The 12273-nt window shown below is 38.5% G+C and overlaps 1 protein-coding gene across 1 annotated transcript; it reads left to right on the forward strand.

The window, feature by feature from the left end:
- Positions 1–3397: 3397 nt before the first annotated feature.
- Positions 3398–10592, forward strand: LOC117361504 (probable alpha-ketoglutarate-dependent hypophosphite dioxygenase). Its single transcript, XM_033946934.1, has 6 exons — positions 3398–3562; positions 4244–4460; positions 6771–6862; positions 7293–7432; positions 8814–8918; positions 10327–10592. The coding sequence occupies exons 1-6, from the start codon at positions 3433–3435 to the stop codon at positions 10432–10434; spliced, it is 792 nt and encodes a 263-aa protein (XP_033802825.1). The 5' UTR covers positions 3398–3432; the 3' UTR covers positions 10435–10592.
- Positions 10593–12273: the final 1681 nt, after the last annotated feature.

Consider the following 12273-nt stretch of genomic DNA (forward strand, 5'->3'; position numbering starts at 1 on the left):
CGCCTTATTGCATGGAATTAAATTGGCTTCCTTTTGAGGCCAGAGGTTTTTTTTAAGTTTGAATGTTTGTGTTACAAAGTTTTATATGGTCTGGCTCCCAGTTATTTGGTAGAACATTTTAACTTTCCTAGTTCTAGATATTCCTCACATATATCAACATTATTAGATTTTCCATCGGTCAGTGGCTGTATTTATAAGAGGTAGTGCATGCAAATAGATACAATGCATATTCATTGGGAAAATCCCAAAAATCTGACTGGGTTGCGGTCCACAAGGACCAGGGGTTGCCAACCTCTGTGCTAACCTACTATATAACATTTTAATGCACATTCATATACCTATAGGTTATGTACTTTACTTACTAAATGGACCTTATTATGAATAATGGAGCTTACATTAAATAAAGTGCTTTTACAAAAGTTAGTAAATGATTACATTACATTAGTGATTTCTATTCCGCCCATTAGTTTTGTAATTGAGGAAGTGGAGAGTGGAGTGACTTGACTGAGATAAGGAATGCTAGAGTGATTTGAACCCTGGCTTCCCTAGTTCTGAATCCAGTGCTCTATTCACCAAGCAACTCCTTCACTAGCACGAGGGGCAACTGAAAAGTTCTTAGCCCAACCAACAAAGATGGGGCAGTCTCCATTGAGGGCTATACACATAGGGCTCCTTTTACAAAAGTGTGCTAGGGCCTTAGCGCACGCAATAGCGCGTGTTAAATTCCCGAGCGCACTAGGAGGCGGTAGATTTTCGGCTACCACGTGCTATAGCATGCGGCAATTTTGTGCGTGCGCTAAAAACCCTAGTGCACCTTCGTAAAAGGAGCCCATAGTTCAGTGATGTTCCACTTTTTTTATTCTGTATTTTTCCGACGGAATGAAAAAGTGGAAAATTACTAGACTAGGGTGCACATAATCGAAGCGGAAATACGTCTAAAATCCTGCCTAAATCAGCACTTGGACAATCAAAAAGACAGGTCGGCCAAGTGTCGATAATCGAAACAGGTTTTAGACGTATCTAAAAACAGCTTAGGCCTTTTCAGTGCCGCTGTATGTCCAGAGCTGAAAGGGGCATTTTAGGAGGAGTGGTGAGGGTGGGATTTGGGTGGGCTGACATAGACTTAGCTTTACTGCCAAGTATAACCAAAAGTTTAACGAGACTGCCTAGACAGAATTGTATGTAGTGACTTAGGCGATCTAAAAACAGGTCTAAGTGCCCAGAAGGTATCCAGTGACCAGATAACTACTGCAGACACAAAATAAAGACCCCCACACACTGCACCAGTGATCACTGACTCCCCCCCACACCCCCCCCCACAATACCATAAAAATCAGAATAAAAACGTACATACCTGCCTCCAGAACATCAGCACCTGGCATAGGAAAGCCTAGTAGAGCTGCACAGAGGTGGCTTAAGTAATCTGGGCAGTGGGCTAGTGAACCTTAGAGAGTTGGACCCAGGCCCATAAGCCACTCTAACTACTGCATTCATGGTGAAACATGTGCACCCCCAAAACCTCCCCAAACCCTATTATACTGCCATATAGGTGACACCTGTAGCCATAAGGGCTGTTGGGGTGGTAGACATGTGGGTCTAGTAGGTGGTTTCTTTATGGAGGGGATTGGGGGCTCACCATGACCTATAAGGGAGTTGTGGTGAGAAGTTTATGCGGCATCCTTTTTGTGGAGTTCACAGCAGTGCCCTGTAAGGTGCCCCACTACTCTGTTGCCATGTCTAGGTGTCCACTCCATTACTTTGCTGACTTCGCCACGTCCAAAAGGACTTGTTCTAGGCGTTTTTGACTTGGACAAATTTTTGAACGAGAATGGGATATAACAATACATGAATTAGTGGTCTGGACGACGGCTGGACGTAGAAGTAGACGATTCTGTAAAAAAGAAATCTTTTAGACATATTTTTCAAGAATGGACTTTTGACATGTCCAACTTTGGGCGACTAGCGACTTAGGACCAAAACAAACTTAGACATACTTTTTGATTATGCTCCTCTAAGTGTATTGCCCTCAATGGAGACTGCCCCAACTTTGTTGGTTGGGCTGAAAACTTTTCAGCAGCCCCTCGTCGATTTTACTAGTGATAATTACTCTGTTTATGAATGAAACCCTGTATGCCAAGCTCATGGGACTGCTGGCAAAGTAATGAAAGAAATATCATTGTTTTTAATAACTTACTTCTTAAAACAGGAAAAAAGAACCTCTATAAATCAGATGGTGCAATTACATAAAAATACAGTCCACTAGTTTTAATTGTCATAAATATTCAAATTATGCATGCACTCTGTTAACTGACTTGCTTTTCTTATACTACTACTATTTGCTGCGGAAGCCTTTCCGTCCTGGTAGTTGTCTTTCCATCTTATTGGAAGAATTTTAAAAAAGGTTTTAATAATGCAACTATTAATGTTTTATTGTGTTTGTTCTGTCGAAACATGTTTTAATATTTTTAATAAGTATGCATGTAATTTTGTAAACCACATAGTATTTATGCGGTATATAAATTTTTAAATAAATAAATAAATACTACTATTAATTATTTCTATAGTGCTACCAGATGCATGCAGCGCTGCACAGAGTCACAAAGAGTAAGAAAACAGTCCCTGCTCGAAAGAGCTTACAAACTAAACAGGCAAGACAGACAAACAGGATGTCATGGATACAGTTAAGGGGAACGGTTAATCAGTGGGCTGGGTTGGAGGGCAGAGGAGTTGGGTTAAGGATTGAAAACTATATCAAAAAGGTGGGTTTCAGTGTGCTTTTAAACAAGGGAAGGGAAGGGGCTTGATGGACAAACTGAGGTAATTTATTCCAGGCATAGGGGGCAGCTAGATGAAAGGAACGAAATCTGGAATTGGCAGTGGAGGAAAAGGGTGACTTATCTGAGGAACGGAAATCTCTGGGAGGTGTATAAGGAGAAAGAAGCGAGGAGAGATATTGAGGGGCAGCAGAATGAACACACTTGTAGGTCAGCAATAAAACTTCTCACCTCTAACCTTTTTTTTAAAATGACATTTATAGTTTTATAGTAGCTATTTCAGAATTTCTTCGAAGTTAATTACTTCATTGATTTTCATGTAAAATCTAAATATAGAAATCTATTATTAGAAGGAAGTATTTTTTATAATGGGAATTCCTGCTTTAACGTCACAGCATGAGAGGTAAAAAGTTTCAGGATTATGAAATGCAAGATCGACACCACCTTCCATTAGTGTCACTTAATAATATATTTTGCATGCCTGAAGGAAGAAAGTTAAGATGAAACCAAAATATCCAGGGAACTGAGTCACTCAAAAGGAGGCAGAGAAATTAGTGCTGAATTTGTATATAAGGTTCTTCATCAAAAGGGGAGAAAAATAGCAGAAAGAGAAGCAGCATAAATAAGCTAGAGTCCATCCTAAATTTCATTCTCTACAATGAAGATCAGTTCTGACCAGATGAAGTTGCACTATGACACCCAGGGTTTCCTCACAGAGATATCTGTCCTAGACAAAGAAGAGCTGGAGGATGCAAAAAGAGCTTTTGAAAAACTGGAGGAGGAATTTGGTAAGTTTTCAAAGATCACAGTAACATAGAGCTCAATGTTCAGCCGTGCAAGAACCACATAAGTTTAAACTCATAGATAGATAGATGTGGATTTTCAGTGGCCTTTAATATATATAAAATATATGCATAACTGTCTATGAAAACTTATCATTATGGAGTTATAGTTGCCATTTTTGCAGTGCAATATTTACCCAGAGGAGCTATTTTAGAAGAGTTATGTGTTATTTTCACAAATATAAAATGTATTTACATGTAAAAATCATCATGCATGTATAAGTAGAGATTTTAGAGAAGCTACTTATTATACATATATGATTCAGCATGCAGAGTTTAAAGGAGATGTATTCTGGTAATCCTTTAGGTTATTTTCAGGAACCTATACAATAATTCTCAGATAATATCTCATTTCAACCTGGGGTTTGGAGAAGTGATTGGGGTGGGGAGAATTATATTCACCTGTCTGGAGGTCAACTTGCCTGAATTTACAAAATGTGTTTAGTTTTCATTAAAGGTGTATGCTTTCAGATATAGCAATTTAATTAGAAAAATATTGTCATCTCTTCTAGAAAATAAGCTGTATTTCTTATTATTTAAAATGCTATAGAAAACATATTATAAATTTTCTATTAAATAAATAATTTTATTTTTGCCTTATTAACAATTTACTTAAATATTTTGTAGGGAAAGAATACACTCAGTACAACCTACATAACATTCACTTAGAGCATGAATGGGTCATGAATTTAGCAGCTCATCCTCGACTACTGGAAACTATGACAGCCATCTTGGGACCCAACGTTATTCTATTGGATTCCAGATTTATCTGCAAATACCCATCTTCTGAGGTTCCTCATGCTGACAACATAGCTCCTTATGTAGCCTGGCACCAGGATATCAAGTAAGAAAATGCATGACCTAATAATTATGTTCTTATCACTTAAAACATGTTTTTGTAAGTAGATTCAGAATAAAATGGTCAAAACGTATAAAATGTAAGTGTAATTTTCAATTTTGTCTCATGCAGTCTAGTGGTACAGGTACAGAAAACTAAATAGGCCATGGGAAGACCAATTTCTAAACCACTGCAAAACTTCTTCACCTGCAGGTACTATGTACCTCAGAGCCTATACGTTCAATTTCAGTGGGAAACTTCCTAGAGTTCCCCTCTGAAAATCTTTTGGGTTGGCAAGGACTCAAGTGCCATAAGTACCCACTAGTCCCTGAATTATATACATATATGGTGTTTTGAGATGTGCATGCAAATTTGGGTTTACCTTAAAATGTCTAAAATTTACGTGGTGCCGTAAAGAGTACATGGAAATGGGAGGATCATGGATGAACGAGGGATTTCAACATATTATAGAATAAGAGGCATTCAAAGTTTCAGCTGATGCCTTAAGGTTAGATACGGGTCACAAACATGAGTTCTAGTCTATCAACCGCTCAGTGCATTTTCGGTGACAGTTTTCTAGGTGCCATATATAGAATTCAGTTCTAGATGAGTGCAGCCCCAACATTTTTGTTGTGTTAATTTCTTGTTTCCATTTTGTGTTTGTTTTCCCCAGCTGTATCCCTGCTCTGTCTCCACTCTTTTTTTTTTTTTTTTATAAATTCTTTATTCATTTTTCATCTTATAGCAAATATATATAATAAACATTTATCAATAAATACATTTCTTGAAATTTATCATTTATGATATTCATAGATGAAGATTTTATCCCATTCCTTCCTACCATTCAATTAAGCATTCAATCAATATAACACATCAATAAACTTTCCTAAAAATCTAATCTTTTAATAAATTTAAATTCTCTCCTCCCAACCCTTCTATCTTAATATTGTAAGTATAATATAAACTGATGTCTACTCATTGCAATATTTTGTCAATGGTCCCCAAATTTCTTTAAATTTATTAAAATTCCCTTTTTGCACAGCTATTGTTCTTTCCATTTTGTAAATGTGACATACCGAATTCCACCAGAAATTATAATTGTCTCCACTCTTGCCACACATATGTGGGATAATGTATTTAAAAAGACTTTCTTTTGCAGGAAAACCCTTTTTTTAATCATGAAGAATCTCAGAAAATTGTCCCCTGTCTATAATTTCCCAGATCACCTCTGGAACCCTTTTAAAAAATCAGTGTCACGTTGGCCACCCTCCAGTCTTCTGGTACTATGCTAGATTTTAGAGAGAAATGACAAATTACTAACAATAGATCTTCAAGTTCATTTTTCAATTTTGTCATCACTCTGGGATATATACCATCCATTCAGAAAATTGCCTCAAAGAACTAAATATATTTATATTCCACTAGGATATAACAAAACAACTTGGGATATAGGTCTAAGGAAGACATATTGTCACCTATTCAAAGTTGTGTTATGTTCTTCTGTGTTTCTGAAGCAAGAGTTATGTTGTAAATTTTATGAAAATTTATTAAAGAATAAATTTAAAAAAGAAAAGAAAAACAGCCAACAATAATGCAGATCAAAGGGCAGCCAAGTAGATAAAAAGTAGTGGTGTGCATTTGTTTTCAAATGAAATTAAAAATGTAATAAAAGAAGCTTCATGTTTCATTTTCTTTCCAAAGAAAACAGAAAATGCAACCTGATGAAATTTCTTTATTTCAGTTTGTTTACTTTTGATTTACCCCCCAGAAACACACACACTTTTACAAAATCATAGCAGTTTTTAGCACTGGCCAAGGTGGTAACAGCTCTTTCATAGGAATTCTATGAGCATTGGAGCTGTTATCGCCGCGGTTTTGCAAGGGTTAGAGTTATTTGCAAGTAGAAGCCTTCTTGGCTTTCTGTAACTGAAGCCATAGTACTGACTTCAAAGTCATCCCTGTGATAATCAAAAATAGATGGTACTAATAGGAATAAGTTAATTTCACATGGTGTCACTTACTTCATAGAAAAATAACAGTGAATTGGTCCATCAAACCATAGGTGCATAGTCATTATCTCTGTGCTGCTACCAAGCACGCTAAATACAATGGCATAGATAGCTGACAAGACCTAATCCTGAAGGAGATTTAAAATTTGAGGGTAATAGAATTACAATAGGCCAGTCCCGAAATCAGAACCTCTCCATTAAATGATATTGTATGATAACAATCATTTCTGTAGGTGGGCGGTCATAATCTTAATTTGCAGAACAGAAGGATACCAATTCAGTGAATGATATCTTTTCTTTTCCGTAGGTACTGGGGATTTGAGGGAGGACCTGTGGCCTCGGTATGGCTTGCCCTGGATGAAGTCAACACAGAAAATGGAGTTTTGCAGATTATTCCAGGTACGATAGCTTTAAGAACATTATTACATTTTTAGGGGATACTATGGTAGTTAGTAGATTTAAATTTTGTCACCCATTTCCATACAGATCTAGAAAAATGCTATTCCAACAGATGTAACAAAGAATTAATAGAATGAACCTGATCAACTGTACCCTTTCTGAAAGAAAATACAATGAAATTCTTAATATATCTTGTTAAGTGACACTGGGCAAGTCACTTACCCTCCATTGCCCCAAGTACAAAACATGTACCTGTATATAATATGTAAACCGCTTTGATTATAGTCCAGAAAGGCTGTATATCAAATCTCATCCCCTGTCTCTTTCTAGTGCCCTATCCTCAACATTGTTGAAATTGTATTTGAAAGAAGGCAGGACAAAGGAAACCAAAGTGTGAAAGTAAATAAATCTGAATCTCCTGTCTTTGTAGAAAGCCATAAGCAAGGCATTCTGGAGCATCAAATAGCCGTCATCCCTGGGAACATGCTAACCTCCAACCAAGAGATCCCAAGGCACCTGGTTGATGCAGAGAAGGCTGTTGAATGTCCACTCAAAGCTGGTCAGATGTCGGTCAGTAGACAACCAACTGTTAAAAGTTAGAGACTGAGAATATATGATAGAAGAGATAATAAATTAATAAGATACTTCAGAAATCTAAATTTGCAATCATTATCTGAAAGCAACTAGAGGTCACATTAGCTATGTTTATCAAACTTATGATAACTAATATGACCAAATACTCTCTTAGATTATACCGGGTACCTGTGACCTGGGTTGGCCACTGTTGGAAATAGGATACTGAGCTTGACGGACCTTTGGTCTGTCCCAGTATGGCAATTGTTATGCTCTTATTTATATTAATGAATCGCCAACCAATGGAATAAATTATCCGCAATGAAACTTACCATCAGCCAGTATTATGCTGATTTAAGATAATAAAAAATGAATTTGTATTTAGTGATATTCATGGTGTGATGAACAGAAACACTTTTGTAAACCCAAAAGATTCTATAGAAGGTAGTTGCAATTTTCAATTATTGTCAATTTATCTTGTTTGACATGACTTTGCTTGAGAAAGATAGGGGGAAATTCTATAAGATGTGCCTTAAGTTATGTGCCTAAATAAATAGGCATCTAAAGTTAGCTGCCTAACTTAAGGGGTCTTTTACCAAGGTGCGCTAGCTAATTTAACGCGCACTAAATGCTAACAGGTCCATAAAATATAATGGCATGCTAAATCAGCTAGTACGCCTTAATAAAAGACCCCCTTAATTAGTAAATTGGCATCACTAAACAGCTTTAACAAGGTATAATTGAAAAAAATAAAATTGAATTGGGAGATAGGCACCTATATTTTTAGGTGTGATTCTATAAAAGATAGGTAGCGCCTAACACCAAAGTAGGCATATTTAGGGATGGAAAGACTTAGGTACAGTTATGCGCAATTCTCTAAAGGACTTAGGTGCCTATAATGTAGGTTTCTAAAACCCTGGTCTACATTACAGGCACCTTAAGTTAGGTGCCACTAAGCACGATTCTGTAATGGGCGCCAAAGTGTGATTGTCATAGAATAGGTGCCTAACTTTAGGTGCCAATCTCTTTTTTTGGCGCCCATTCCAGAATCTGGCTCGTAGTGTATCTTGAATATGAAAAGGAAATTATCAATTAAAGTAAGCTAATTAGAATCATGGTTAGCCAAATTATTTGATCGTTTTCATTTCATGTTCTGTTTTTTTCCAATTTGATGTGACCATTTTGCACTAAAATACAGGATCGTATCCATCTGTACCCGGCCTACAGAAAGGCAGTGGGTTTCTCAGAAGAAAGAGAAATGGGTTTGGTTTGAGTTGACTTCGTGTAGCCCACTAAAGTCACCACTTTCTCATAGTTACAACAAATATTATTCCCCACCAACATTTTACTTCATAACTCTTCTTTTCTTTTTCTTCAGATTCATGATGGACTGACAGTTCATGCCAGCGAGTCAAATATGTCCAACAGGAGGAGATGTGGTTTTGTTATTCGTTATGTACCCACCACGGCCTACCCTGTAGAGGTTTGTTATTAGCTCATTATCATTAATAATGCAGATCATTTTTACCTTCATATGTATTTTTTGGTTTGAGATCAACAGAAATAAAGCCAATTTACTAAACATTGACAAAGAAAAATATTGCCAAAATAGAATGAAGACAGTTACAAGTTCCTCCAGCACACCCATTAAATCTATCCCCTCTCTACCATCCCCTACCAAACGCAAAAATCTTTAACCAAGTCATATTTTATTTTATTATTATTTATTTAAAAATTTATATACTGCATAAATACTATGTGGTTTACAAAATTACATGCATACATATTAAAAATACTAAAACATGTTTTGACAGAACAAACACAATATAACATTAACAGTATCAAATTCATCCAACAAGATGGAAAGACAAAATCCCATAAAAACATTTCCAGGACGGTAAGGCTTTAGCAGCAAATAGCATTTGCACATGAATGCATTAACAAATAGCTTTATGTAAAGATATACCAGAAAGAGTAGTGTGAAGCTGTGATCCAAAACTCTGCTCATAATCTGGGCATATCTTGCACAGTGAGATTCAACAAATGCCAATCTGAAATCAAGGAGAGATAGGCCAGTAATATCAGAAAAGAAATAACATGGATCTGTTAAAGATGATGATAAAAAGGTCAAGGTGACATGAACTTGGTTGGGCTTAACCTGGAAATGCAGAAATGCCTTTTAACTCTCATTCCTTTTTTTTTGTAGACCAATTTTTACAAGTATTACCAGATTGATGGAAGCTATAACTGTACCGTTTTTCTTTTTCATTTTTTACAAGTAAATCCAAACTAGTTACTGCTATCCTCGACCAAAGAAACAAAAACCCTACTCTTCAAAAAAATAAATTAACCCTTTATAACAGAACCAGACCCACCCCAAGCTTCACCCACAACACTATCTACATAGCAAATCATAAAATATTCAAACCACTCATTATACTATCATGACAATTCTCATGTAATCCACTGAATGTATTTTGTAGCATCATGACAATTCTTGTGTAATCCACCTTAAACCGTAAGATAACGATGGAATAGAAATCACTAATGTAATGTAATGTAACTAATAAGAACATAAGAATAGTCTTACTGGCCAAAACCCAAAGAGAAGCAACATTCCATGCTACTGATCCAGGGCAAGCAGAGGCTTCCCTCTTGTCTTAATAACAGACTATGGACTTTTCCTCCAGGAATTTGTCCAAACCTTTCTTAAAACCAGCTACACTAACCACTTTTACTACAACCTCTAGCAATGCATTCCAGAGCTTAATACACTGTCTAAAAGTCCCGTTACTATTGTTCAGTATAAAAAAAAGCAGACACATTTTCATCCACTTTTATTCCATTGTTAAGGTTCCTCATGTTACTCTTTATTTATTTTTCAATGTCAGGACCCTGAACGCCCTAGAACCTTTCCAGCAACAGTGCTGGTTGCCGGGATGGATGAGTTGCAGCATTTTGCAGACCATGCCCCAAGTTTCTTCACCAAGATGTTCTAAACCCAGAGAGTGGCAGAGGCCTTTCTGTCCACATCTCAGCTTTGAGACAAAGTTCGCCCCCAGGGTACAATGTGTCAGAGCTATTTCTTGCCTGTGTACTGTACATTATTATAAATATACAATGCTGTTAAAGAATGTTTTGTGTCACTTTGTTCTAATATATATTTTTGAGTAATAAAGTCTCTATACAAACCTCATACATTGTCATACTTTTCTCTGTAGAATATTGCAATGACCTTACCTGCAGACTGACTTCAAGTGCAACTGCTTTTTAAATAATAAAACATTGTAGAACATGTAGAGACAGATTTTCAGCCAGAAAAGTGGCTGTATTAATTTTATGGCTCCTTTTACGAAGGTGCACTAGAAGTTTTAGTGCACGCACAAAATAATCACGCGCTAGCAAAATTATTACTGCCTGCTTAAAAGGAGGCGGTAGAGGCTAGCGCACGTGGCAATTTAGCATGCGCTATTCCGCGCTTTAAGGCCCTAGCGCACCTTCGTAAAAGGAGCCCTTAGTGTCGGCACAATCATTTAAATGAATATGTCTAGTCAGTGTCACTCTTCATATACAATAGGTGATGGAACTGAAAAGACGGATAGTGTGGCCACTGAGATGACACTATCCATTTAGGCCTTCTTTTATGACGGTGCGCTAACCGATTAACGCGCACTAATCAATTTAGCATGCGCTAAACACTAACGTGTGCATGTTGGTCTATGGACGCGTTAGCGTTTAGTGCATGCTAATTGAATTAGTGTGCGCTAATCGGTCAGCGCACCTTAGTAAAAGAGGGGATTAGTTTAGGCTTGCTGAATTGCAGGCCTAAATTAATCATGACAATTATCTGTATATCAGCTGCTACCTGCAAATATTTTTATCCTAAAAAATAGATGGGTAAGAGTTTCACTAATCCTAATAGAATTGATGACTATGAAGCAGACACAGTGGAGGGTTGTTGTAAAGCCTTTATCCTATATAATAAAACTCTAAGCGCGCATGCGCACTTAGAGTTTTGTGATTCCTGGCTTCGTGAGGTGTGCCTCCATGCCAAATTCAATTTTCGAACACGGAGGCAGGCCAGAACATGGAGCAACTCCCCCCTCGCCGTCACTCACCGCCAGAGTGCTGCCTCACTGCTGCCGCTGATTCAGAGGGAGGGGGGCACAGGCGCAGCTGCCTGCATCTTCTTCTCACTCTCATCCCTCTTACCTGCTCACCCGCCCACCGTGGCTCCTCTCTCGAACGGGCCGGGGACCGCAGCCAGCCGCCGATTGGCTCCACGAGTGAAGTGAGGAGCCGGCCGGGACGGCGCAAGATCCTTGCCCGACCCCGGCTCTGCCTAGCTCTGGCTGCATGGCTAAGCTGCTGCCATTGCTGCTCCATGCAATCCCGGCCTCCTCCTCCTCCCGCAGATGTGTACGCATGAAGCTTCCCGGGGGGAGGGGGGAATGGCAAGCGACGGTGAGGAGGGAGTGGGAGCAGGCCGCAGAGGCTGTTGGTGCCTGCAGGCCGCGGCAGCTTCAGGCGGATGTCGGTGGAGGGCAGACAAAAAAGAACGGAGGTAAGGGTTGCTGCTGGACATGGGAAGAGGTGCTGATGGACGGGGGGGCAAAAAAAGGAAGGGAGACCTACTGCTGGACAGGGGGAGTAGAAAAGAGGTGCTGCTGGACAGGGAGGACAGAAAAAGGAAGGGAGGCCTACTGCTGGACAAGGGGAACAGAAAAGAGGTACTGCTGGACAGGGGAAGAGGTGCTGATGGATGGGGGGAAGCAAAAAAATGAAGGGAGGCCTACTGCTCGACAGGGGGAGCAAAAAAGAGGTGCTGCTGGACAGGG

Source organism: Geotrypetes seraphini, chromosome 5, assembly GCF_902459505.1.
Source record: "Geotrypetes seraphini chromosome 5, aGeoSer1.1, whole genome shotgun sequence".
Classification (NCBI taxonomy): domain Eukaryota; kingdom Metazoa; phylum Chordata; class Amphibia; order Gymnophiona; family Dermophiidae; genus Geotrypetes; species Geotrypetes seraphini.

Coding starts and splice junctions, on each gene's coding strand:
- LOC117361504 (XM_033946934.1), top strand. CDS start 3,433: ATGAAGATCAGTTCTGACCAGATGAAGTTGCACTATGACACCCAGGGT. Junction 6,863..7,292: donor AGTTTTGCAGATTATTCCAG/GTACGATAGCTT, acceptor CTGTCTTTGTAG/AAAGCCATAAGCAAGGCATT. Junction 8,919..10,326: donor CCACGGCCTACCCTGTAGAG/GTTTGTTATTAG, acceptor TTTCAATGTCAG/GACCCTGAACGCCCTAGAAC.